General features: G+C 44.1%; 1 protein-coding gene across 1 annotated transcript in view; it reads right to left on the reverse strand.

Moving 5' to 3' along the window:
- The window catches only part of ALDH7A1 (aldehyde dehydrogenase 7 family member A1), a 441,053-nt gene that overhangs the window by 173,500 nt on the left and 239,670 nt on the right, over positions 1–27,883 (reverse strand). The window contains exons 9-10 of the mRNA XM_069625599.1: positions 26,036–26,133; positions 7,727–7,768 (exon numbers count right to left, since the gene is read on the reverse strand). Of these exons, the coding sequence (XP_069481700.1) occupies positions 7,727–7,768; positions 26,036–26,133 (140 nt within the window). The remainder of the gene's footprint in view (positions 1–7,726; positions 7,769–26,035; positions 26,134–27,883) is intronic.

Genomic DNA, 27,883 nt, shown 5'->3' on the forward strand with positions numbered 1-27,883 from the left:
AAGAGTCTAACTAGGTTGAGTAGTAGTTAGTGGTTTGGACAGTTATGGACTAGCTAATTAGGCATTGGGATTTATTAGAAAAAAGAGAAGAGGTTGTTAAGAAATAAATATAATACTACTGAAACCTAGCAAAGAAATCACATTGCCAAGAGCCTATTGATATTCTGGATGAAGGACTTCTAGAAACATGAATCTCATCTGATAAACAGCATATTAGCAGACTCTTGATGTTTCTAGATAGGAGTTGTGGGAGCTAAGAAGCAACAGACCGGTCTTGAATTGCATCTTCTGGCTGTAGTGAAGGTGTACAGGTAATACAGCGTTCCGTTGCTTCCAGAAGCTAGGTGCGTGCTCAATAAATACCATAATAATATTTGAAGAGGAGGTGGACTGAAGCTGGGAGGAGAAACTATTTGTAGCAAATGGTAAAAGGCTTGCATTTTCTTTTGTTGTCTCTGAGGTCTGAAGCATGTGTAAAGTCTGCAGGTTTACATTGCCCCAATCCACTTTCCCGTGGGGGATTAACTGTAGGAACAGTAAGTCTCAGTTGTGATGCTACCGACTGGCAGTTCCTTTGGATTCAAACTGGACCCGAAACCTTTACATCTTAAAAACGGTTGTGTGCCCTGCTCGTTTTAAAAACAGGGGCTCGAGACAGCAGTTTTTTTTAACATCCACCCCAGAAAGTCTCACCCATTCATGGGGAAGATGCAGAAAAAGGCAGTAGTTCTACAGGTCACAAAACATTGGTCAGTGTTCTTTATTACATCCCAATCAACCAGATTATGCCTCTCGACATAGTACAGGGACTGCATCTCTCCATGTTACCGATGGCATTCTCAGAATGATGGATGACATGGGGCCCGTCTGCTCGCGTTGATGCTCCCTCAGCAGCAGTTGACATTTTGGACAATGATGCCCCCATTTTCATCTTAACCTATCACAAGGGATGAGGTGACGAGGTCCTGAAGTGAATATCCTCATTTGTGTGTGGCTGGTGGTTGCAAGCCATTCCAAGGCGTGTCCTCTAGTTTATCCACCATGTTGTGCTGGGTTTGGTGCAGTAAGGGTCCACCTTTGCTGCCTACCTTTCAACCTACTGTGAGAAACCTGAAGGTGTCCTCCCCTCTCTAGTCACCGGGGGTATGCTAATCCAGATGGCCAGGACACGGCCATCGCTATTGGATCCAGTTCCTGGGGTGGACCAGTGAGGGAGGATCACCTGATGGGAGGTCTTCGGGGAGTGGAAGTGGGACACCGATGGGTGAGACGCGGTATCCCCTTCTTATGACACCTTTTCCCCAACCTACCATGTAGGATACGCAAACACTTTACCCCCCCCACCCCTTTTCCGACGTGAACACTTTTGCATATCACAAAGGACGATGGACTAACACTCAAGCTATTTACCTGACATGTCCCAACACCATGGTCAGGCAAAGTCAGACAATTGACCAGAACCACACACACCTGATGGCTCTTTCCCTTCCCCACTGGGATAAGGGTGGAGCAAGAGAGCGCAATACGAGCAAGGCAGACCGTGCATCGAGAGAGCTAACTCAGCACAGCAGTTCAAAAGGAGGACCAAGACGTGCATACCGAGAGGTTGACAAGGGGAGACGCGATCTTACCCTTTCCGACAAAGGCCTGTGAAACCTCAGCAGAAGGAATTGTAAGACTGCAAACAATAGCCAGCATGTGTCGCAGCAGATGTCAACGGTACACAAGACCCTCCTCCGCTGATAACTGTTGGGTGTCCTGACCCACGTTTGGACTATTATGCTGCAACATTTGGTGCTGTGGGCTTAGGAAATCCAAGATGGCGGAAAAGCCCACATTTGCGCCAGAATCCAGGAGAACCGTGCAGTTTTGCGCACACCAAAATGGTCCCCTGACCTGCCACCCACCAGTGCAAAGAAAGATGGTTCTGTTCAAAATCCGTTTTTATTTATGTCAAAAATTGCTAAGATCGTGGGCCCGAAACCACCAAACAAAAATCCAACTATGGTTGAGTGTTTTACTTTACTGCAGATCCACATCAATGCCATGTCAAGCAAGGATCATATACTATCATGTAAATTCCTCTCTTTTTGAAATGTATTAATTCAAGGCAGCTGTCAAAAATAGGTGCAGTACCGGCATTGGACACTGACTGGCGCTGGCGCTCTATAAATCCTGACAGGAGAGCTGTCTTGCAGAACTGTGCAGTGAACAGAAGGGGGTCTTATGCAATTAAAAGTTCAAAAGACTTGCTTTTCCTGAGACCCATTAACATCTCAGAGACACACACACAACAGCCTAGGATATCACATGGCCCTGCTGATTGAGAGGGAGGAGTTCCCCCTGCAGCCTGCAGGACACAACACAATAGACCCTTTCAATTGAATAGAAATGCAGATTAGGGTATAGCTGGCAACAGCTGCCCTGCCAAGAAGGAGAGGCCTGTGATCTCTGACTCACCAAGCTTCTAGGGGCGGGCCAGACTGGATTGTGGATTCATATTGCAGCAAATATATGTTTAAGTTAAACTGCCTATAAAATCTTGTATTAAGCTCACAGAAATGTACAATTTGGGGGTCCTTAATATGGAAAATGCCCTCACGATCTGAGACCAAACTCCGCTTTGTGCGGTGTTCTGGGACCGAACCCCACTATTTATTAATATTGCAGACAATGTGTTTAGGATAGAGACATAGTAATTTCCAGTAATATGCTCAGGGAAGGGGTGCAGGTCTGTGTAAATTTTGAGGAAAAACCAATATGGCGAAAGTCACTAAAAAGCACTAATTGTTGCCATTTTTGAACCCAGGCTCTGAGGGGGATCAGAGTTGGGCGAGAGTGTATCTTAAATTAATCTGTGAAATATGTATGTAATTTCAACAACATGTGTATCTGGGAAACCTGTTAGTTATGAAAAATTCATTTTCTAAGTAAATGCAAAGGGGTGTGTTCTTTCTGTATGCCATAAAATTAATGCCTGATGACACTCCATTCCTTCCCCCAATCAAAGGAGAGAGGAAAGCTTGGCCAATGATAAGTTGTGAGGGGCAGGCTTAGTTACGCCCACGCACACACCCATTTTCAAAACACATAAAAAGAGACTACTTTGGAAAGGCAAGAGATTCATTTTCCATTTTCTTGCGGAGCATTTTGCCGGACCACACAACATCTAGAAGGAACATCCAGAACTTACGACTCCAGATAGACTACAGAACTTAAAGCAAAGGCCTAACCCACAAGCTGAGAACTCTTCTCAGCAGGCCTTCAGAATCCAGCAACCCAACCAAACTATTCTACAGCCGGGCGAGCTGTTGGATTCTTTGCCAAGAACTTTTGCCAGAACCGGTAGCAGACCCAGAAAGCAGTGCTGTATCCAGAATCCACTTGATCCAGACCAGCAGAACCACAGACCAGACCGCTGTGAAGTGCCGACAGCCGAACCACAGAACCAGAGATCCCGAACCAGAGAACCAGTACCAGAAACCGCCCGGAGTCCAGTCCAAACCTGCTGACCAGACCCTGACGGCCTATTTCAAATTCATAGTCTGAGTACTCAGCCAGAACTGTGCAAAACCAATCTCTTAGTTTGAAATAATCTAATTCAAACTATTGTAACCTATTTAGAACTGCATCATAAGAAATAGTGTGTCCATTCTGCAAAACTGTCATCCGTCATTCTGAGCTTTACTTTTATTTTGAGAATCTACCTCCATTAAATCGTCTGTATCTTTTGGACCGCGTGTGCTAGGAACATGGTTTAACTTTCATCTTAAAGCTAAGATTCAAGTTTTCCATCAAGCCTAAACCCGACTTGCTACTCCTTATAGTTCCACCGTAATCGCAATTGACGCACTCGGAAAAAAGTGCTGCGAATTGACAGTTTGCTTAATTTCAACCACGTGTAAAAATATCTGTCTTTTGCTTCCATTACTGAATCCCGTTTTCAACCAGATAACCATCCCTGAATCATTGGTAGGGCTGACCTGAACTGATTTAAAGTATCTCTCACTCACCCTGAATCTCTAGAGGGAATTAAAAGCATTTTCGGCATATTTTTCACTTCATTGCCACCACATTTAAAAGGATCTTGCCTGCTTTAAAATCATACCTATTTTCCTCTAAGCTCGCTGGGGGGAACTGGAAATTTTTGTATTGCATTTTGTATTCCTGAGAATTGTGTGCTCTCCTTCCATCTCCTTATCTTGCATAGGGGGGGGGGGGGGATTATCAAAGAAAAAGTGATCATATTATCTTTTGTTGAAATCATATCAAGTTTATTTCTGTGGTGCATTTTTCCCTCATTGCTTTTCCTTGAAACCATAAAAGTATTTTCTGCTACCTTATCCTTCCTATACTAACTCCTCATTGATTGTAAAGATGTGTGCTAGTGTCAGATTATCTATTGTTGATCAACATTATATTCATAAGGGTGCTATCAAATATGAATTTATTATAAAAGTGTGATATATATATATATATTGTTTACATTTTCCAATAAATCTTTTAAATTGCAAAACAAACCTACTTCTTGGCTCAGTGAGGTCAGGGGATTCAAAGAGAGGGCGTTACATAAGGGTTTATCATCCAGAGTATAACTTGTCATAAAAATATATAAATAAGGGCTTCCCTTGGGCGTCCCAGACGAGGCACTGACCTAGTGGGATTGCTGAATTGAAGTCACTTAACATAACCAAGCTGGGAGAGACGCTCATTTACGTGGTACGAACCTTGACTCTAAAAAGAAAGAAAGCCAAGCGGTTCATGATAGCCAGTGAGTCGGGGGAGACTCAATAAGAAACCGAACTGTGTTGAACGGAAAGTAGCAAACGGCTAATTGAACTATGAAAGCATAAAAAGCAATTGATAAAAAGGGGGAAAACCAGCATTAGAGGAGTACTGTACCACGTGGGCGCTCACTCAGGAAACTCTGGGCGATTACCCGATTGTTGAAACTACCATAACCAGAAGGCCTTGGGAAAGGCAAGAAGGGGGTCAATTTGGTCATACAGGCGTCTTGTAAAATCCTTTGTACAGTCGAAAGTCTTTGACCGACAGACGATTGTGAAGCTAAGGGAAATTAATCCTGCATCGTAAGAATTGAATGAGAAAGGTACGATTGACAAGATTGGCAAGAGTGAACCTGAAAGAGGGATGATGATACAGAGGGGACGAAGTCTAGATTCTCAAAATACAGAGTGTTGACAAGAGGGAACCCGGCCGAGGGAGGTCCACAGTGAACTGTTCAAAATGACAATGAGATTTGTGAATATATCAGAGGAGATTGTTTTGAGAAACTGTAGTGAACCCGGCTGAAGGAATTTAACATTGAGAAGGGATCTGCACCCGGAAGAGGGTGAAAGGCATCACCCAGGGTGCAAGTAGAAATAAACTTTTGTTTATTATTTTGAATAAGTCAGGCCCATGGCGGCAAGAGACTTTTCGTAGTAGAGACTTAACCACCGAAGGCCCCGATTGCTGAGAGCAGAACTGGCTCATGCTGAGAAGGCTTGAGCACGTGCTGTGCTACAAAATTCTACCTTGTCCCGTGCTGAAAACGTGCGGAAGGGAGACCACAACTATCGCATCCTGACTTATTTGTGAACACTTCCTTCTTTCTTATGAACATTACCCCACACTACTTTTTCTGTATATAGCATAAGGATTGGCAATAGGTTTTTTAGTATAGGCCCTTTTATTTTGACAAGACGCCACACGGACTGCTTTATTATTTGATGGTCGAAGCTTGCTCCCATCTTAGATTTAGATTAGGCGTTTTTACAACCTAACTATGCAGTTTAATAAACACGCTTGAAATGTGATCACTTGTGTATTCCTTTACTGTTGCCACCATGAGTTCCATACACTAGATATACAGTAATAGGGGGTCCAATTTACAGGTATGGCATCACCAAACAGCACTCATGAAACTCTGCTCTATGTACAAGTGGCATCAGCTTGTTGTTTCTTGCCCTACAAGTTGCCTGGGGGACAGAATCATGGACTGCTGCTAGACCAAAGTTCAATGTCTTCAAGATAGAGTTTTTGCTCTGTCCTCGTTATGGGTGGGAGACCATCATTCAAGTTCAGAGTCCTACACTTGTTACTTCAACTATGTGTTGAGGGTTTTGGCTTGATGATAAAATGCCTGAGAGGCCATGTTGTCAAGTAGGCTCAAATTACACAGTTTCAAATCTTTTTTTTTTTTCCAACTGGTTGATCAATCAGTGGTCTGGTCATATTTTGTATGGCAGTAATACCATTCCTAAGAGTCCCTAAAGCAACGATACATCCCTTAGGAGAAGCCTTTAATACCGCTGCAATGTTAGTGGACGGGCAGCCAGTGGAGACTAATGGATCTGCAGAGGGGGGGGGGGGGGTGTAGGCTCTTGAGCTGCTCCAGAACTAAAGGTGAAGGACTGCAGGCACGGGAGCCACAGGTGTAATCAGCGATCGCTGGGGCTGCGGTTCCAGAGTAACCCCCTCACAAATAAGACCCTTCAAAATATTGGTCATCAGGGGTGGGGGTGGCAGATAGGGACTTCATCAATCCAATGAACCTCTCAAAAAAGCATTTCTCACAAACTGCTGATTGGTTGTGATTGGTTGTGGCATGGTGAGATGCCGCTGAACTCAGGATCCAAGTGGACATGACTTGCAACCAGGATACCCGTCTAGTCTGAGGTGCAAATAGCCATTACCCCCTCGTCGGGGGTGCGTACTTGGCCGGTAACTGCCCCTAGCCCTCGCCGGCAATGTACACTTCCCCGTCACGCAGGGGTGATTGCTATATTTCACCCACATTTTCAATCATGAAGCACTGTCTAAGCAGTCATGTATACAAAAGTGTGGACATAATTGAGCAAGATTTTATGTGCCGTGGGTTGGATGGCAATTGTTCACAAATGTAGTGGCTTTCATGCATGGCTAAGTGCTTTCAATTTGAAGCTGAACACCCTGCAATTAACATTTCAGAGCAAAATAAAAAGAACATTTAAGAAAAACACCTGCTCAAAACAATAGCCAGGCTCGCTCAAATATATTTCTTTCTTTTCTTAGTGTTAACAAAAATACTAAACAAAAACACGTTTACATTGATTCAGCAATCCAAATTAACCCACAGAATCCCATTACTGTTGGTCATCCATTTTATGGACCACCTCATCAACAAAACATTCTGGATACATGGTAGAAGTATGCAAGTCACTCAGTCACAAAAACACTTGTAAGCATTTGCATAATGGATCAGAGAGGTTTTCCCTATACTAGACAATCAGATCAGTTTTTCCACATTCTTCTCATCTCACAAAAGAGACAATCATCCAAAAAATGGTTGAAGTGCTTTCGGAGCCAGCCAAGTGTACCCAAGTGTCAGACACGCCTCAAGAGGCACTTTCCTATCCATGCTTCTTCTGGTCATTGATTTTTACAGGCAGTTAGAGCAGAGGGTCAGTAAGGCAATCTGTAAGGGACATCTCACGATGCCCACAGCCGCAGGATATTTTTTTTGTTCAAAACATCCGCCCATACCTGGGCAGAATGTTCTAACTGTAATGGAGCTTTAACTTACAGGTCCTACCAGGAATAAAAACACAAAACTCATTCATATGAACTATGGGCGCTTTCACACAAGTAGCTATTTAAATCTGATAACTTGAAAATATTACGTCTAATAACTTTTGTGGTGTGTGATAGGCAAAGTAAAACAAATAAAGAATTGCATCGTTACCAATAATTGCATTGTTTCCTCCCAGTTCCAGCAACTTCCGCCCTGAGAAGGAAAAGAGAAAAAACAAAAAAACTCAACCATAGAGCAATGCATTGTATATGTTGTTCATTCAGAGTACTCTACAAAAGAAGGCATATCCATCCAGCACAACCCAAGCGGCTGGTTTAACAATGCCCATAAGAGCCTCACATGCCATACACTGACAGTGGTCCTCCCTTTTATTTACTTACAATGTAAAGCATGCCACAATGCAGTCACTTAAGAGCAATTCTCAAATTCTTCATCAAATCTGAGTGACAATGAAATGGCTGATCTCAGGTAGGGAGCCACAGCAAAATTGATGAGCCAAACAGACAAGTGGCCAGATGGGAGGATAGCTCAACGGCAACGTGCTTGCCTTGGAAGCAAGATGACACGGAGCAACATGGGTTCGATCCCCGGGTCTGCGCTTAGAAACCTCTGGGTATTAAGCACGTTATAAATAACCTATCATATAATCATATCATGTCTGAAGCTCAGAAGACTGCAGTCACCTGAAGGAAGTATGGAACTTGCGCAAAAACTACCTTTATTTAACATACTGCGATACATGTAGACATTATAAGACATTACCATCAACACATGTGCAACAACATTGTGGGAATATCACACAGTCGCCGTTTCTCAATACAAGTACTGTTATGTAATTCCTAAGGAAGGACTCCAGGGGAGCCTGGTGCCCAAGGAAGATTAAACGTCTGGGCCTCACATAGAGGCAGTTTATGCTAAAAGGAAGTGGAAAGAGATATAAAAGGAGAAGGAAAGAATGAGGCAGGGCCAACAGCACGGAACGTAGAGGGGAGGAATCAAAGCGTATACAGTACAAGGGCAACCAGCAGAAACTGTGACAATAAGGGGAGCAGCGGTGTACAAGACCTGGATGAGGATACAGAAGGGAAGAACTCTGACCTGGGAGAGGTGTAAGGGGAGTGGAGAGAGGGGGGGGGGGGTCATATTTTTCAGTATAAGTTGTTTAAGAAATGCTAATAAAAATTTCCTTGGAAGTAGATAGAGTCATAACAGTGAAAAATGTCTGAGCTGGAGGAGTTTCACCGTCAGAGGGTACTTTCTCTGAATGGCATCCATACGTTTTACTTTTCGTAGTTCTCCCACACTCAATGCCGTAATTTTCTCTGCAACCAGAATGTTGCTAATTTTTATCCACAATATCTGGATGATTGGATTTAGAGTTTTTACAATTGCGTATCATAGTGATTTTGGCAGAGATGGGCTCCAAGTAACTTGGGCACCCGTATTACCAGTGGTTCCATAGGTAGCTGTACTCCAGTAATCTTCCAAATCCATGCTACCACCTCCTTCCAAAAATGTTGCACCTTGCCCCATGACCACAACAGATGCATCAGTGAGACTATTAGATCATCTCAAACATTTCAGTGATTAGGACGCATGCATCTTTGCAACCTTTGCAGCGTTAGGTGCCATCTATGACCTTTTGACTCTGCATTCTTTGGCCATTGTACATCTCAAAGCTATCTGCGTTCAGGACCAAATTTGGTTCCAAGCCTCGGTATTAATCTCTTGCCCACAATTCTGTTCCTATTTAATCATATACGCTCTTGTGGGTCAAATCTATCCAGTAACTCGTACAGTGTTGAGACCATCGCTCTTTTCATTCCGGAGAGATCAGGGAGTTCTAATGCATTTAACTCCCTCGTGCTCCTTTCTTTAGTATGTGGGTAAAAAGCCTAGTTTAGCAGCTGTGCATTTTGAGGGTTGTAGGTCAAATGGTCGAATCTAAATGGTCGACAGGACAAATGGTCGACACCAAAAGGTCGACAGGTCAAATGATCGAAAACATTTTTTTTTTGTTTTTTCACTTTTTGAGATCTCTTCATCTTGCAAACCTGAAACACAGTTTTACATTCTAAGGTTGTCAATGGATTAACCCTCTTTATATAATTGCAGCAAGCGTGTCAGTCATCCATAGATCCATTCCTTAAATTTTTCTTTAGTTTTACCCGGTAGTCCGGGTTATCCCAGATAGGCGTCAGTGGTCCCATCCCAATTGGAGCACCCCATCTGCGGGTCGCTCTGTTACAGAAGTAGATTGCGTTTTTGGTCACTGTTAGTATGGGAAAATCATCTGTATGGGTGGTTATATTCATAAAGGGAAGGTGGGAGGGGGGATTTGGCCTGCTCCATTTGTTTCCATCTGGGTTCATGGTCCCTCCTTCCCCCCAAGTCATGTCATGCGATGTGATATCTGCGCCGCAAGGCTATATCAATGCACATCCAGGACGTGAAGGCATCCGTCCACTGCTCCCAGCATAGAAACCTTCCTGGGTATGCACACTTTCCTTTCCCCCATATAAATTGAAAAACATGCTTATCCCATCTATCCATTTGCTCCTTAAATAAGGGGGGGAAGTTGCATTGAAACATTTGGTCTAAGGTAGTAGGGATATGACCTCCAAGATAATGTATTGCCCCTTCGCCCCACTTTCAGACAAATCGTTGAGGAGCTTTACATCCTGCCGAGGTATAAAAACATTTAGACCACAGGATTTGGGATAGCGGATTGTAAACCCGGAAGCCAACCCAAAGTCCCTCAGCTCCTTTATCAATGCAGACAAGGAAGTAGGCCCTTCCTGTATAGTAACCATCACGTTGTCCATGTAAAGGGACAGTTCATACTCTTCCTCCCTCCCAGCCTTTCCCCTTTAATCATCTCATGCTCTCCAACATTTATTGCTAATGGTTCCATGATATGATAGTTTATTTATACAGCGCCTATACAAAATGGGTTTCAAAGCGCTTCAAGGCAAGGGAGGGAACAAGGGAAAATACAATGACATTCTTACAGGCCATGAACAGTAAGGATGTGAAATTAACAATCGTACTCGGCCTGACGACATTTCAGATAGTGCAAGAGCCAAGACATAATTAAAGAAGAGAGGGGGGCGAGTGTGAAGGAAATGGAAACAGACAGGCGACTACCGTACTAAGCCCAACAACATTTCTGGTAGACCCGGAAAAAATAAAAAAAGGTGAGCGAGAGGGTTTCAGAGAAGGAGGGGAGGAACAAAACAAGAGACTATCGTACTAGGCCTGACAACATTTCATATAGTGCTGGAGGGGGGGGGGGTGATAACGGGAGGGGGGTGGAGACATACAAGGTTGCTATCATACTAGGGCCAGGGACAATTCTCCATAGTTAAAACAAAGTGTAGAAGGAATAATGGGCAGCCCTCCTTAGTCCACCTTGTAATATTACATTTTGAGGTGAGTTTAGCATTAGTTCTGATCAAAGTAGATGGCTTTTGGTAGTTTGCCAAAATTAACAGTGTAAAGTTAGGCCAAAACTAAATGCCTCACGTAGCAACCGAACATAGGTCCAGTCCACATTGTCAATGCTTTATGGGCGTCTAAAGCGATTACTCCCCCCATTGCAATATCTCCCCGATTTCCGATCTCTATAATGGTCACAACCCTTCTTATAAAACCCGTTTGGTCAGTTAATTCAGGGAATGTTTTCATTAGTCTGTGTGCTAATATTTTGGAGTTAAGTTTTGCGTCATTGTCCATCATTATAATTGGTCTGTAAAATTCACCACATATGGGATCTAAATTTCTATACTACTTTTTGACATGCCCCAGAGCGGTGACAAAGACATCTCTGAGGAAATAAAGGAACTTGGATAGCCCTACCGTCATTACAAGGGATATTTTGCATATTATATTTTATTTTGCATGCTGTGGTCAATTCATGCGTGCTTGGAACTAGCTGCAAGTATTGTGGGTGCATGCGAGTCCAGGTCTCTTGGCCCCTTCGCCACCCTCTACCATCTGCCTGCCCTTTTATCCTAGTTGTGCTTCGCTCACTCAATTTAGATATGGATCGGTTGCTTGAGATGAGTCTGAAATTGGATAGGACAAGTGGCCTTTTTTAGGAGGGGCTTAATGAAGGAGGTTTTGAATTTGGCAGGGAAGAAGCCTGAAGTGAGTGACGTGTTGAGGGATCTTGCAACTCACCAACGTAGGTGGTTGTCAGAAGTTCTTTTAGTAAGGCGGAAGGGCAAGGCACTCCGGGGGGATCATGAAGCTCGGCTGATAGGAATTTTACGTGGGAGAGTGGAGAGAAGGAAGAGCAGAGCGGGAAGAGCAATGATGGTTCTGATGTTATAGGCGAGGTGCGGGAGAGGGAGTGTTGGGAGATGCAATTTTAGCGGGGATGGAATTGTGTCTCTCTAGGCACGTATTTGTAAGTGGTCTGAGAGGGAGTCAGACGGATTACGTGTGGTGGGAGTGTTGGTTGTGCAGGCAAGGGCACTTAATTTGGTGATAACCTTGAAGAGTTCCCTTGAGGGGTGCTGGACTTCTGCCAGTTAGGAGAGTCTCCTAATTGTTATAAACAATTTTCTCAGTTGTTCTACACTGAGTACCTGGCAAATGAAGTGTGTTGATGTATGGACTTGGGTGTCCATCAGTAACACTAGTCACTGGTCTAAGTGTAGGTGAAGGCGTAATAATGAGGGGAAGTGAGAACAACAAAGAATGTCACAAATGGTCCCAAGTATTTCATCCTCTTCAATCAGGGAAGCCATGGCCATTGTTTAGTCTACAAGCCACACTGTTCTTCGTCATATGCGTTCATATAGTTCATCCACAGATTCCTACTTATAGTCTACATATGTCACAATAAAATGATATACGAAATGACTTGCTTTGAGACCTTCTATTCACAGACAATTAGCTTTGGCAGAGTCCCTATCCCTACTGACTTGCCAAGAAAGAGCAGTCCAGCATTTCCCCTTCACAAAATGTCCTTGCAGCCTGCATGCTGCGCACATATTTGACATTTCTTTCTACAGTGATCATAACCAATTGATCATTAACCAATTGATCATTCATAGTACGCTCTTGCAACCCAAGTTGCCATAACCAGTCTCTAAATGCCAGCTCTTTCCTGATCATATAAGTACACAGTCTTTACAATCCATCCATGTTATTTGGGCCCCATGCCAAGAGGCTGCCAATCGACCCGTTTTCTTTTTTTTTTTTTAACGTTCAAATTACCTAAAATAGATACTACTAAATGTCCTACTGACTAAATGTTGCTAGGACATTTTATATCTATTTGGTGCTGTAGGTCAATTTTTTGTTTGTAGGTCGGAACATCTGCGGGTTATCCCCTGCGACACCCCGCTCACTATACAGGACATAGTTTATTGTTACAGAGGGTGGATCCCTTCCCCTGGATGTCTCTTCCCTCGGTTGAATATTCAAAAGATATCAGTCCCTTGAGTTTCTCTTTATCTACAACACAACTGGTACACAAAACAAACACAACTTGGCTGTAAATCTGTATCTCTCTTTGTCTTGATAGGCTACCTGGTGTACTTCCTTGTCAGGTTTTCAATCCTCTTTTCTTGTTCAACAATACTATTTAATATGCAAAACCACTTGGCTGTGAGTTTGTATCTTGGTAGGATACCCAGGGGTACTCTCCTGCCAGGTTTTTACTCCTCTTCTCTCTGGTTTCAGACAGCAGTAATGATGGGGATTGAGGGAGATGAGTGGCGCACAGTGTGCATTGACCCGGCTCAACCACTGAGTGGGCTGTCAGATGGGCAGTTGTTTGAGGATGCTGATAATGATGGAGAAGTGATACTGGAGGTTTGTATCCCATTACAAATAATGATCCAGCATAGGAATGTTCCTGTCCTATACGTCTTGCCAAATGCATGCCTGCACGCCCACAGGAGGACTTGTTACAGGTCCCAAGCACTTTATGGACTGATAACGCCCATGATGTAGGGCTCATGAAGAGCATAGGAGCAGTACGCATCCAGCTGAAGCAAGGCGCAATGTTACCTAGAGTGCGACAGTATCTATTGTCAAGGGAAGCAGATGAGGGTATACATGAGAATTGTGGCGCTGTGGCAGCATGGCATTATAGTGCCCTCAGAGTCCCTGTGTATTTCAGCGATATAACCCTGTCAAAAAAGCAAGAGTGTCAAGTTGGAGGATGATACAGGGCCTACGCCCACTGAATAACATTGTTCAGAGTTTCCAGTTGTACCAAACCCTGCCACGATCCTCTGCAATATTATAACGGGGGCCACACATTTTACTGTCATTGATTTGAAAAATGTGTTGCTATCCATTCCATTCCACTGCACCCAGATTCTCAATATCCCAATGGGTTTAACTAGTGCAGACAAAGGTTCCAACACATCAGACTTCCTCAGGGGTACTGCGAGTCCTAGTATTTGTAACAAGTACTACACATGGATTTGGGCAATATATGTCTACCAAATATTGTATTGTATATTTATTTATAAAGCACACCGGACCCTTAGGCAAGTATGGTCATTCAGTATGTAGATGACCTCCTAGTGTGCAACACAAACTATGTAGGGTAGATTAAATTACACTGCTTGCGGACAAAGGATACAAAGTAGACGAGGATAAAATGCAATACTGTCAGAAAGAGGTAGTGTACTTGAGACAAATAATATCTGTAGGGAAACAAGTAACCCCGAAAAGAGCAGCTGCAGTATAGAACACATCACAGCCCACTACAGTTAAATAAATGCAGCGGTTTTGGGCTTTGTGTAATTATTGTAGAGCATGGATTTTTTGACTATTCTAGTTACACAAAACCTTCACTGCAGGGATTCAAAGTAGTGCAGAGAAGGAAAGAGTCACTCCCACAGACAAGAGAAATGATAACATGTTCCCAGGAACTCAAAAATGCCATAAGTAACACACCAGTGCTGGCAACCCCCGATTACATAAAATCATCATTTGTTTTGTCACTCCAATAGACAACTAATGGCCTGTGTTTTGGCTAAACACACCGCTCTAGGACACAAACCCCTAGCATATTACAGTGGCATATTAGATTCTGTGATGCAGGTTCAATTTCCTTGTGAACAGGCATTAGCCGCTGTGGCCTTTTCCATCAGAAAGTCCTAAACATCACTATGTGATGCTCTGTAGCAGTATATGTAGAGCATGCAGTGTTTGCAATCCTTAAGCCACCTAAATCCACTCTAACCACACAGAGATCCTTTGCATATGAAGTGCTTTTGTCAAGCCCGTCAATTCCGATTGAGTAATGCCGCACAGTGAATCTTGTAGTATCCTTTCTGTTATCAGATATACTGTAACACACAAAACAGAAAAAGGACAGGAAGCGTCACTTGAGCCGATTTCTTTATTACGCCATCAATGCAGCCCTAATACTCTCCCTAAAAAAGGACACACTAGCCTAGCCCTTCATGATGTTCCTCACCCTAGAGAGCGCTGGTGCACCGACTAAGAGCGGGGGGTACATGCGGGCGATTCTCACCCTGTTCCTACATGCGATGAGATGATTTTCACAATATGATTTTTCACAGAAATTGCATTGAACCCTAATTTTTATTCTGGCCCAAACAAGTTAAAAAGTTGCAATCACGGGAAAGCATGTTTCCTGGCTGCACACTTAAGTCAAACAGACAGTTCACCTGGGACTGAACGTCAGAGATTCAGACATTTATTTGCTCTCCGTGAGGTGTGTCTGGTTGGCCCGTGTGTAATGTCTAAAACATTTTATGAATATAAATATCAATATCAAAAAACACACTCGTCAAATGAAAATGCACCCGCTACTAGGCTCTTTCTTTGGAGTACATACACAATTAGATTGTGCAAGAGCACGTGATTCATACATAAAACAAATTACAATGTCTACAACATCAGTACAAAATTTCCAAACTGCACAAGTCCACTTGTGTCACTCTAATCAGGTGACATCTATATTTCTGGTCGACCGGTTTCAATGATTGTCTTTCGTATATCATCTTCTTCAGGACCCATTATTTTCTTTCTTAGACCCAATCTGCATGCCCCTCAGAAAAGGAGTTTCGATATGTTCTGTCCATCTATTATCTGTGCAATGGAGTGGCACATTCAGTTTCAAAAGTTTTTGCACTTCCATACGGGTGTGGCACATTCTAACCATTATATTTGTATCTAGATGCGACGCAAGCTAGGGTTCAGAATTCTAAGTGTGGTGCATGATGAGAAAGAGCTTTGGGTTAGAAGGGGTTGCTCACAGTCAACTGATTTGATCTGGAGACAAAATGTAACAGGTAAAGTAGTAGTGGCAGAGGAGTTGCTCACGGTAGTTTCCAAGCAGCTGCACTAAACAGCACATGTTTCCAAACAGCACATTGCTGAGTATGTTCGGAAGGACTGGTTTGTCCCCAACCTGCAGGAATATTTTCACACGTTTGTGGCAAATTGCATGATATGCTATCTTTACAGCATTGGCCATACTCTCAGGAGGTTGCGCGGCACATTGCTCCATCACACTCAGCCTTTCCAGGAACTTCACATTGAATATGTGGCTATGCTTAACAGGTGCAGTAATGACTGTTACCTTATTGTTGTATTGTCTCCGTTCTCCCGTTGGGTTGAGGCTGGCCCCTGTGCACAACCCAATACCAAATCAGCAGCCATGTTTTTGGCACATGAGGTATTTTCTCGCTTGGGGGTTTGAAGGTGTGAGGTCCTCAAATCTGAGAGTGGAACTCACTTTTTAAACAAACTGTTCAAGGAAATAGTATCCCTGTTAGGGATAAAGCACAAACTGTTCTCAATGTATCATCCTCTGGTCAACAAAATTGTAGAAAAGATGAATGGACTACTGAAGAGTAAACTATCTAAGTTATGTACAACGTTAGGGATGAACTGGCTGCACTGTCTCCCTCTGACTTTGTTTAGCTTGAGAACGCAGCCCAGTAAAGACCACCACTTGTCCCTAGTGACAGGGACAAGGAGGAACAGGTCTATCTCACCTACACGCACAGCATCAGATGCTCACAGAGCAGCAGGAGTTTTGTGGGAGGAGTTTCAGGGGTATTTGCGGCAGTTAACAAGGAGGATAAATGTTTTGTCTTGCCAGATTGCTCCTAGAAGAGAACAAACAGTTGAAGCATTGCTGACAGATGAACTGAAGTTACCGGCCCTGCAGCTAGAGCCAGGGGACCAGGTCTTCGTAGGAATTTTGTCTGCTGCTGGAACAAACAGAGGTTCCAGGGGCCTTATACCGTTGTCTTTTTCATGCCCTTTGCAGTTTCAGGGACCTTGTATTTGTATTTATTTATTTATAACGCGCAAATCAGCCGGCCCGGAGGCATCAGGGCGCAATTTGTAAAAAGTTACAGATATGCAGGTATAACAGAGAATCATAAACATTTACACATGGGATCCGATATGGAGGTATAACAAAGAATCATTATATAAATTTGCAAGAGGAACTTATATACATATGTACAGTAGTTTCAGTGCCGATAGGTGATAGTAGCGGTCGGCAAGTCAGGGTAGGTCAGGAAGAAACGCGAAGCCGGCCTTAAAGCTGGTTGAAAAGCCAAGATCTAGTATTGGCTTTGAAGGTATTGAAAGAGTCTTCCGCTCTAATTGAAACAGGGAGGGAGTTCCATAACTTGGAAGCTAAGACGGGGAAACTTGAGCCCCCTGCTTTTTGCAATTTAAATCTGGGGATCGCTAGACAGTGGGATTGGGCTGTTCTTAGAGGTCGGGAGGTAGAGTGGCGCGACAGTCGACTACCAAGGTAGATCGGGGCTTTGTTGGCTAGGCATTTGTGCGTAAGGGCGAGTGTTTTGAGTGAAATTCTCTGTTTGACAGGTAGCCAATTTAACTTACTTCTGGTTTCTGTGATGTGGTGGTGTCGGGGAATGTTTAAAGCGGCACGAATGGCGTTGTTTTGTGTCGTTTGAAGTCTGTTCAGGTTCTCTTGGCTGGTGCCAAGATAAAGAGCACTGCAATAATCAATTTTAGCCATAATAAGGGTTCTCGCTAGCGTAACGCTGTTAGACGTAGTGAGGAATGGTCTGCAAGCTGCGATAAGTTTGCATGTGTATGCAGACGCAGATCTGACAGCATTAGTTTGTCGGGTTAATGAGAGTGTGGCATCAAGGAAGAAACCTAACGTTTTGGTATCTTTTGAGACACGAATGATATTACCATCTATGTTGAATGACTGATAGGACGGCTCTAGTCTGCTCAGGCGTTGTGCAGTGCCCAAGATCAGGAGCTCCGTCTTGTCATCATTCAAGCACAACTGATGCTGGGCCATCCAGGCTTGGATGACCAAGTAGACGTCGTTAAGGGCCTTGGTGTCACCTAGATAATCACCAGTGATGGGGATGAGTATCTGGGTGTCGTCCGCATAGTTAGTATAGGAGACACCCAGATAATCAAGCACATCAAAGAGTGGTTTCGTGAAAATGTTATAGAGTGTAGGTGACACACAAGATCCCTGAGGAACGCCACAGTAAATCGGGGAAGGGTCCGCGGCTGCGGATGGGGCAAAGACTCTCATGGATCTGTTGCTCAGGAAAGATTTGATCCAAGCCGCAGCCGAGGAAGAGAAGTTGGCAGCTGAATGGAGGTGCTCGCACAGGATCTGATGGTTGACCAGATCGAATGCGGCTGAAAGGTCGAGAAGTAGTAGCATTGCTAGTTTGCCTTGATCCTTTAGATCCTCGATTTGAGTTTTAAGGTCTAATAATGCGGTCTCTGTCCCGTGTCTGGGGCGGAAACCAGATTGTCGTAGACCTAGCAAGTTATTAGTTTCCAAGTAATTTTGGATCTGAAAGTATGCGGCACGGTCTAGGATCTTGAGCAGAAATGGTACAGTGGTGATAGGTCGGAAGTTAGTGGGAATGTTAGGGTCTAGGGAAGGTTTTTTAAGCAGTGGGATAACCGAAGCGTCCTTCAGATTGTCCGGGACAATACCTGTTAGAAAGGAAGAGTTGATGAAGGCCGTGATGAATGGGGCCAACTCATGCGCTGAGTCCTTGATAGTAGGGGCTGGGCACGGGTCACCTTGGCAGTTAGTTGGCTTAATTCTAAGAATTATATTTTCTACCTCTGCCACGGTAAGCGGAGAGAATGCGAATGGTGTGATGTTGGTAGAGTCTGGCAAGGGGCCCTTAGTGAGGGAAGGAGCGTGGTTGTCGCGCTTCAGGCTGTCCTGTTCATCTTCGATTTTGTCTTGTAGTGTGGAGATTTTATTTAGTAAGGCTGCTTGGATGTTGGCACACCATTTACTATCTTTCACACATGTGTCAGGGGGGGCGACTGGAGTTTCAAGCTCTCTTAGGATTTTAAAGAGTTCCTTGGTGTTCGAGTCGGCTTGAATAATGCGGTTGTTGAAAGATTCCTTTTTTGCCGTGATGATGGCATCTTTGTAGGAGAGTGAGGCTAGAAGGAAACTGTCTTTATGCTCGTCTGAGGGGTGGCTTTTCCATCGATTTTCGGCGCAGCGTTTAGCTTTGCGGAGCAATCTTAACTGTGGTGTGAACCATGAATTAAGATAAGCTTGAGGTTTAGCCTTTCTAAGTTTGAGAGGTGCTATACAATCAATGGCAGTTCGCATTGTTTGGTTGTAGGTGTGTGCTAGTGAGGTTGGATCAGAGTAAGAGTTGGTGGCTGTGTTAAGGGACGGGAGTAACAATGGGAGGAGTTTCTCCTTGGTTATACCTTTTTTGCTTCTAGTTGGGAGTGCTGGGGCTAATGGTGACGGGATTCGTGGTGTGGCTTCAATGTTGAAAGTTATAATGTGATGGTCGGACCATAGACAGGGGGTATTGTTAAGGACCTTGATATTGCAATTGGAGCCAGCTACCCAGTCAAGTGTTCTACCTTTAATATGGGTAGGCTCTTGGATGTATAAGGTAAGGCCGAGGTCAGATAGTGCGATCTCCAGGTCAGAGGCCACAGGGTCTTTTAAGTCACCAAGACCTAAGTTAAGGTCGCCTAGGATGATTGTTTGCGAATTGTTCTTTGTATTGTTGAGGAGGAGAGTGGAGATTTCACTGACAAAGGTAGGTGCGGGTCCTGGAGGTCTATAGATTAGGTTCATGGTGGCTGTTTGGTTAGGTGTGAGTGCTAGTTTGACAGACAGCAATTCGGCTGATGTGAGTTTGGAATCAGGTAACACTCTTAGGTCAAGAGTATTTTTATGGATGAAGGCCACACCGCCGCCTTTGGAAGAGGCGGTGGAGCGGTCACATCATGTGATGCCGTAGTTCGGCGGTAGGGCTAACGCTAGTAAGGGGCCAGATGCGGCATGAAGCCATGTTTCGGAGATAGCTATGAAGTCAAGGTCAGACGTGGTGATGAGGTCAGCTATGTCAAGTGCGTGTGCAGTGAGGGATCTAGCATTAATAAGGGCACCTTTGAACATGGGCAGTTTAACCTCGGTGGTGGTGGGTTTGCATGTGGTGGCAGTTGACAGATCCAGGAGAGAGGGGGGTTTGTTTCCTGGTGATGTGACGGATACCTTATACTGTGGTATTTGCCACGCCCTTTCAAGTTTGGATGAAGGAGTTGCGGTACTGGGTCCACTTATTCGATGTTCGGAAAACACCCGTCACCACTCCATCTTCTCACATGAAAGATCACATTACTGAGAGATATTGAAGGAAACATTGCAGCACGTTTATGATATTGCAGTTAATTTTTCTGCATGATTATCTATTTTTTTTCTCCCTCTGCAGGCTCAACACTACAAATGTTGTGTAATACATGTTATTTTGTATATGCATTTTTCTTTTTGGAGTACGAATAGTATTTTTGTGTGGTTATTTTATATGGTTGGGGCATATCAAGAGGCTTATGGGAACGAAACAGATGTATCTTTGCAGATAACACGAACCAAGAGGGAAAGGGAGGCAGAGATAGAATATAACCAGTATAAAGGGGTAATTCTTGACACTGTGGCTAATGTGCACCACCCGGAATCGGACATGTGGTATAATCACATGCACGTAGTGGGGCGGGAAGGTCAAATGAGAATTGCTATTTATGCTCTTTGATAGCTCATGAGAGGGGCACACTCAAATTGTTTATGCTGCCTCATGTAGCCCAGTGTTTGGTACACTTGGCCCTGTGCAGAGTACAAAGTCTTTTCCAAGGGCACATTGTCCAAGCGGTAATCATGGACAGAGACGAAGAATGTGCCAAGGAGAAAAAACAAACAAGCACGTTTTAAGATAAGACCATTGCTGAAGATGGAGGAAGCATTGTTTTCAAACAATAGATGGGTGGCAGCAGTAGTGCTGTGTGCAGCAGGGGGCATACTGGAGTGGTCAGAAGATGTAGTGGTGCGTGTGAATCAGAACTGTGGCAGGACATGGGGAAACGATGTGCCAAAATTGACATGGATCGAGTTAAATGAAACACCAGAAAATGTACAGAGGCCAGCAGAGTATTCCTTTTGTTTCTGAGGAAATGGCACTATACCTATAGGAACAAACATTCTTTGTAATAAGTCACTCTTCATCCCTAAACTTACCTAAGGCACAGCAGTGTTAATGGATGTGTACAAGGTGTGCGGACAATACGCTTACCTACACCTCCAACCATCATGGAGGGGCACATGTTCACTGACCACTTTGCACTCAGCAGTTGTGGTATTTCCTGACGCTCATTTGACTTTTATAAATGTGCCGTCCCCAGAACCAACTAAGCCCCCATCCGACAAGCGTGCCCCCCGCTCACCAAGACTCAGAAGATCAAATTGCCTGTCCCAAGACTCCTCCGAAAAACTAAAGGCGATCCCGGATCAATCCAGATTGTTTTAGTAAACAGAGTTTTTTCACCTCCCTCCTAGTGCCAGGTATCCAGACTGCAGCAAAAGCCAAGTGGCTACAGATAAATGGGAAATGTTTCAGCTGGTGAACCAGACAGAGCCGGGTCTTCATTTGGAAAAGACTGAGTTACGGCAATCAGGCCTATGACCCTCCAGAACAGATACATTCTAGATTAGCTCAAAGCTATGGAAGGGGGCGTGTGCAATAAAATAAGCCTATCTTGCTGCACATATATTCCACAAATAATGCAGACAATGGGTCTTTAACCCATGCAATAGGGGCTCTTTACAATTTGAGGATCGCAAGGGAGAAGGAAGCGGGTGTGAACGCCGACGACTGGCTCGACTACATTTTCGTGGGCCCCGGCTTAGCTGTAAAAATGCTTGTTTCCATTGTGGTTTCCTGCTTGTACTTTTTTAATCTCAGATGACCCTGGGATGCTGCACAAAGACGATGTCGAAGAGTGCTATGATGATGGTGTCAATAACAGCAGGGAGAGCTCTTCCTCTCACAAAACAGAAGTACACCCAGACAGATAGATGGGATGGGGTGGTGTGGTAAAACCAAGGATGGTGAAAATAGAGCATGCCCTGGAACCCCCGGGTACCTTGACCACACCCCCACCACACCCAGGGAACAATGTAGAATGCTGGGTTGATTTAGCAGGAGATGGAGGGTGTTGCTTTATGATGGGTACCCCAAAAGGATATGCCCCATGAAGAGAGGAGTTTACGTCATGTGTGTAATGTATGGGTACCCAAGCATTATGCTTGTAGAAGGAAGTAGGCAGCAGGGTTAGTAAATGGAGTATTAACTAAAGGGGAGGATGTTGGCATGCACGTACAGCATCCCAACCAGGCAAGAAGGTTCAGGTTGGGACAAACCTATTAGTACAGACTATCCTAGGGGCAGACTAAGGTTTGCGCAGCAGAAGGCGCATGCATTGTTTTTAATTAGGTATGACACAGTAAGAGATCAAGAGTAAGACTCTACAATGGCATCTTGATTGTGGGTTAAAGACTTATTTGGCATAAAAGAAAACGGGTTGGAGAAATCCTATCTGTCCCTAATTCTAAGAGGGGTTTCCCTGACTCAACAAAACTACGGAATATCTATGCCAGGATGTTAAACCATACAGCATCCTCTGTCCTGTGGACATAATCCCTAAACTCACCCTTAAACGTTAAATTCAATATAATGTGTACATGGGGTTTTTTGTAACTAAACACTTGTAACTTTCCCAAAGTTATCAATAGAAAGTTCTAAGGTGCAGCAAAATAAACAATACAGTTCCACTAAGAAGGGGCCTTCCCTCCTGTTAGATTTCCTCGAGTGGTCCAAATGTTACTTTGTTAAAGTTCCAGTTTTATTCAAGGGGGAAATACTCTTCCCAGGAATTTCCTTAAAGTACATAATTCACTTGAAAGCACATCATTCTCTTGAATACAGTTCATAATGCTGGGTCACCGACCCTTTCCTGTCCATGTCAGTTTTACTTCTTTTGCTTTGGCTAATAATAATGTGGCTCTTTATGTTTGTATCAGTTTCACTGTCCTTCCTTGGACTTTAACAATATTCGTATTAATATCAACTATACCATCTTTACTTAACTAGCAACAATGTTTGTATTGTTATCAACTGTTTCACCTCCTTCTCTTGGGCTCTCAATCACTGTGCATCGTACGCAGCAGTCACCCTGAAATGCACCGGTAACCCATTCCCTCTCGCTGGGCTTAACCGTCTTCTGAGGCTGCTTCCGTGTTTCTCGTTCCTCACCCACAGCTTCAGCACGTTAGTTAACAGTGAGTTCTGCGATTCGCTCTGCTTCGGCCTTCCCTCAGTCGGCGTACAGCAGCTCCAGCTTCTGTTGACAGATGCGGCAAACCTCTCCGGGTTTTGCCCGCTCGGCATGCCGTGTCTCTCCTCTGCATGGCATTCCACATTCCGCTCCTTACCGGCCTTCTGAACAGCGCCAGAACAATTTAGCTGCTGCAGCGTCTGCCAGTCCCGCTGCTTCTCTCTCACTAGCTGTTCACCTGTGTCCATTTTAAATGTCACAATCTTATTTTGCATTCTCCAAAGCCTAGGACACAGTGTTGGTTTACTGCGTCTGGTCATCCACATCCCTCCATCCCTCTTCCTCGTCTCAGTACTTGAAAGGAAGAGGGTAGGCAAACAAGTGCTGTTGGTTAGGAAAACATGGGAATTCACCATCCACGTTACAATAAGCCATAATTGAGTATTGCAAAGATACATGGCTGTTACCAAAAGATATACCTGAAAGGTTGTTTATATTAAATATCTCTCTCCCCTGCAGTTTGTCCTCCCCTACGTGGTCCTCCCACAGATAGCCACCCGCAGGGTCAGAGTCGGGTGGCTTCTGCCTTTTCCCTGGCCACATAGGAAAAGCTTCCCTCCAGGGAATCAGTGATGAGGCCGTCAGATTCATCACAACATATGTAAGAGGCTCACATGTAGCAACACAAAGAGTAACAAATGTATTATTGTTGTGGTTGCAGAGGTTATAGATGTGGCAGTATTATAAGCACTGTGTTTTGTTGGATCCAAAGTTATGATCCGTATTGAGGTGTACAGGAGGAGGAGAAACAGGTGGGAAATGGAGTCGGGCAGGTACTGTGGTAGAAGTGAGTTCAATGTGTTAACATGGCAGAAGCGTCGCCATATTGGACATCAAGTCCTAGTACACCATGAACAGAGTAGATCGCAGGCCCCGATGTGGAGCTGCAGCTCTGTGTAGATCAGCTCCAAAAACAAATACCCTTTTCTGTACCCAAGGAGAGAAGCCGAGGTCAGAGGCACCCTTGGTGCAAAGATAAAACGGCAATTGTATCCAGCTGCAGGGCCCGAACATGGTGGGAATGGAATGTGCACTGCGGGGAGAACTGGTAGGGATGCGCCCTTTGAAGGACAAATTCATAAGAGGGGTATAAGGTTTTGTGATGCCAAGCGGTAATGGGAAGCTTTAGAGCACTTCTGTCATCCCCAATGGTCATCCCATATGAATTACAAGTAAACACAACCAAAAGCAAATACATCTCTGAAACTCAGACTCAAGAGCAGTGCCTCAGTCATGTCATTACTGGGCACCTGGGTTTTGAAGGAGATAAGGGTGGTTTCGGGTGGTGGGGGTGCCAGGTCTGGAACGTTATGTGATTTGGGATAGGAGGAGCAGAGGTGATGCCAATACATTTAGTACAAGGTCAGGGATGCAGCTTGTGTGCGCCATGGTGTCTGCTTTGATAAGGCAATAAATAGGCCTTCTCATTATACCAGAGTTGGACTCGCCAGTTTATTTTAATTGCGTCTGGTTCGGATGGGTGCACATCACGTGGTCGTCTCAATTTATTAATGTATCAATAAATTTAAACTACCAATCCCGTACCTGGATTCAATAGTGACTATGAAGTAGATCAGGTGGTTAGTGGAATGGGTTTACAGAAGGTTGGCCAATCCGTCCAAGGGACATTAGCATGTTCTAAAAGTGGTTGCCAATGTGGGTGGTGGGATAATATTGTAACCTCCACATTAATATTCTGCGGTTTACCACTACATAACCTGTAACTTCGTGGGAAGGGACAAGCTCAGTGTCGGTTTGGTTCTACAGGACCATATGAGACTTTTTGCATGTAATAAACCTGGATTCCGAGGTGCATTGATTATTTGGCCTTTTGGATTAATTTTTACCGTTTGGCTTTTAGGTTGCTATTTTCATTACAAAATCCCGACCTAGGTACTACACTGGTACAGAAAACACAGGTACTTACTAGATGGAAATTTCAAATAATGGCCACACAGGCGAGGTGTGGCTGAAGCAGTGAAGTGATCACAACAACCAATGTATTTTTTGAACCAGTTTGTAAACTGCAAGTGGCAAAAAAAAGCCTTAAACAGAGGGAAATGAGTAGGCGGCCATTTTTGTGAAATGTCACACAGGCGTGGTGTGGGTCAGGTGGCTAAATGATTATTACATTCGTTTCTTGAACGCGATTTCAAACTGCATGTGCCAGAGGGAGGCTTAAATCTAGAACCTTGGCCATTTGTAATCAGATTTGAAAACAAGAGAAAATACTCTGATACTGGGAAAAACGAGAAGAAACAAAGGGCGCTTCATTGGGGGAAAAAAAGAAAAAGGCGGTAACAGTATTTTTATGGCCAGTTCAGAAGCAGGAAAAACAAATAGGTTGTGGCAGTTGGTGATACAATTATGTTGTGGGGTGCTGGCGGACAAGGCTATGTTTAAAGTATTGAAAGAGATCATAGATTTGAGAATGCCTTTTTCTGCACTGTATGCAGCAAGATAACCAGAAGTGTAAAACATTGTTACACGAACGTAACAGCCATTTCCTTGAACATGACACGGGGCTTAAAGGGTTACTATGAACGACGTTTTCCGTACATAAACGCTGCAGCACTCCGACTCGAAGTTTTGTTTTTCGTAGAAGGTGAAGTTTGCTTTGTGGCAAGAAATATTTTATGAAATATCACAACAATGTATTTAAAGAAAAGCGCACCCACTAACGCAACTTTGGGTTAGTGGCTGAAAATGTGTTTACAGGCACCGCCGAGTACTGCACTATATTAAAAAAAAATACAGTAAAGGATTCTTTTCTCTTACCAAATCGTTCCTGAACCAGGAGCGCCACCTGCTTTCCAACCTGAGTGCTGCCAGTGAAGGATACCAGGTCAACCCGCTCATCCTTCGCCATGGCCTTGCTGTGGACAAAAACAGTGTTGGAGGGATCATTTATATGTGACTGGAAGCAGGGTCAATGATCATTAAGCATTAAATGTTTCAATGCGATGCAGCCAAAACGGCGTTAGCTTTCTATACAGCTTACTTACAAAGGGCTGCACATCTCCAACTACAGCAGGATCATCTATCTATATCAATGAAAGTCAACATTTGTTTGTGGCTGGGCGAACCATTGTTCCTTATACAATTCCACACCGTTTCACCAATCTGCACCAAATTTTGCATAGCTACCGGTGAAGACCCTCCAGACATTACTGGCTACATGACATTTGGACACCCCGCCCCTTTTCCTGGGTTTCAGCACCTTCCCACACGGGACGGTTGCCTAAAATTGGACGCAACATCAATGTGGTCGTAGAAGGACCGGTACCGACACGAGGGGAAAAAAAAACAAAAAACACATTTCAAGGCCCTAGGATGCACGGTTTATGAGAGATTTGCACTGCAATGCACATCAACGAATTGCACCATGCCAGGGTGAGGTGACAGGTGGGGGAAGAGCACAGAAAGTCCCAGTATGCAACAACAAACCGACTCTCGCCTCCCCCTATCTGCTCTGGGGTATGTCAGCCGACCACACAGGCCCATTCTCAGGGCAGTTTTCGTCAGGGTGAAAAGCACATCAAGTGATAAGAGAATCGGAACAGCGACCTACAAGATCATTGATTTTCAACAACTGATTAAAGCGTTATCATGTCGGTCTACAGAAACCGTTCGGAGAACCAGTACTTTTTGCTAGTTTTATAACAAATGTTAATGGCGTGCGTCTGGCCACCAATGTTAGCACTTCGGTGCTGTGGGTCCCCTGTATGCATGGGCAGGCAAAGCAACGAGGCAACATTTTAACTTTTATGGTTTCGTTTTCCACTAGGTCTCATGAACAAGTAAACCTTGCCTGCAAATTAGGCTTCGCAGGCAGCATTTACTAAAGGATTGCTGTAGAATCCACCTGCTCAAAAGAAGGTGCTAATGTGAGGCAGATTCTACAAGAAGCCATTCGTGTTATGCCTGCAGGAAAGTGGAGTGCAGATGTAAAACAAGATGCAGTGACAATACTGCGGAGAAATTCATGGCCGATATTTCATCTCTGCTCCATGCCTCTCCACTGTCTCGTCACTGCTTGAAAATGGGGCGTGAAGGTAAATCAAGGCATACAAGCTTTACACCTTGCTTTTACACCCTAACGTACCACTCTGCCCGATTTGAAAGGAGAGTGTAAGTAGGCCAATGTATAAAATGTAACGTCTTAGGAGATAAGTTTTCAAGTGATGTGGGTCGGTAACATTGGAGGAAAAAACAGTTTGCCACTTTTACTGATCCAGCTAATTTTTGTGCATTTGTAAGGTTGGTAAGTGGGGCAGACGTGCCGTGCCAGCCTACATTTTCCACTACAACGAACAAAAGTGCATTTTCATGGATTCCTATGAAATCCGCCTGAAATTATCTCCTGGTAAAAGCAGGCAGATTCCATTACAAATACTAGGAAGCATTTCACCTTGCCTCTTTATATGGAGGAAAAGTGAAGACTAAACTCCATTTGGCCTACGTTTTAAAATTGCACGGATGGAAACTTTCGCTTGAAAGTGCACACAGAGGCAGTCCCCTGCATACATTTAACGTGGGGATTGACTGATTGTGTATAGGGGCTATATAAATAATTAATGTGTTTCAAAGCGTTTCAAGGAAGGGAGGGAACAACGGAAAATATAG

Source organism: Ambystoma mexicanum, chromosome 6p (genome assembly GCF_040938575.1).
Source record: "Ambystoma mexicanum isolate Mex_15411 chromosome 6p, UKY_AmexF1_1, whole genome shotgun sequence".
NCBI classification, from domain to species: domain Eukaryota; kingdom Metazoa; phylum Chordata; class Amphibia; order Caudata; family Ambystomatidae; genus Ambystoma; species Ambystoma mexicanum.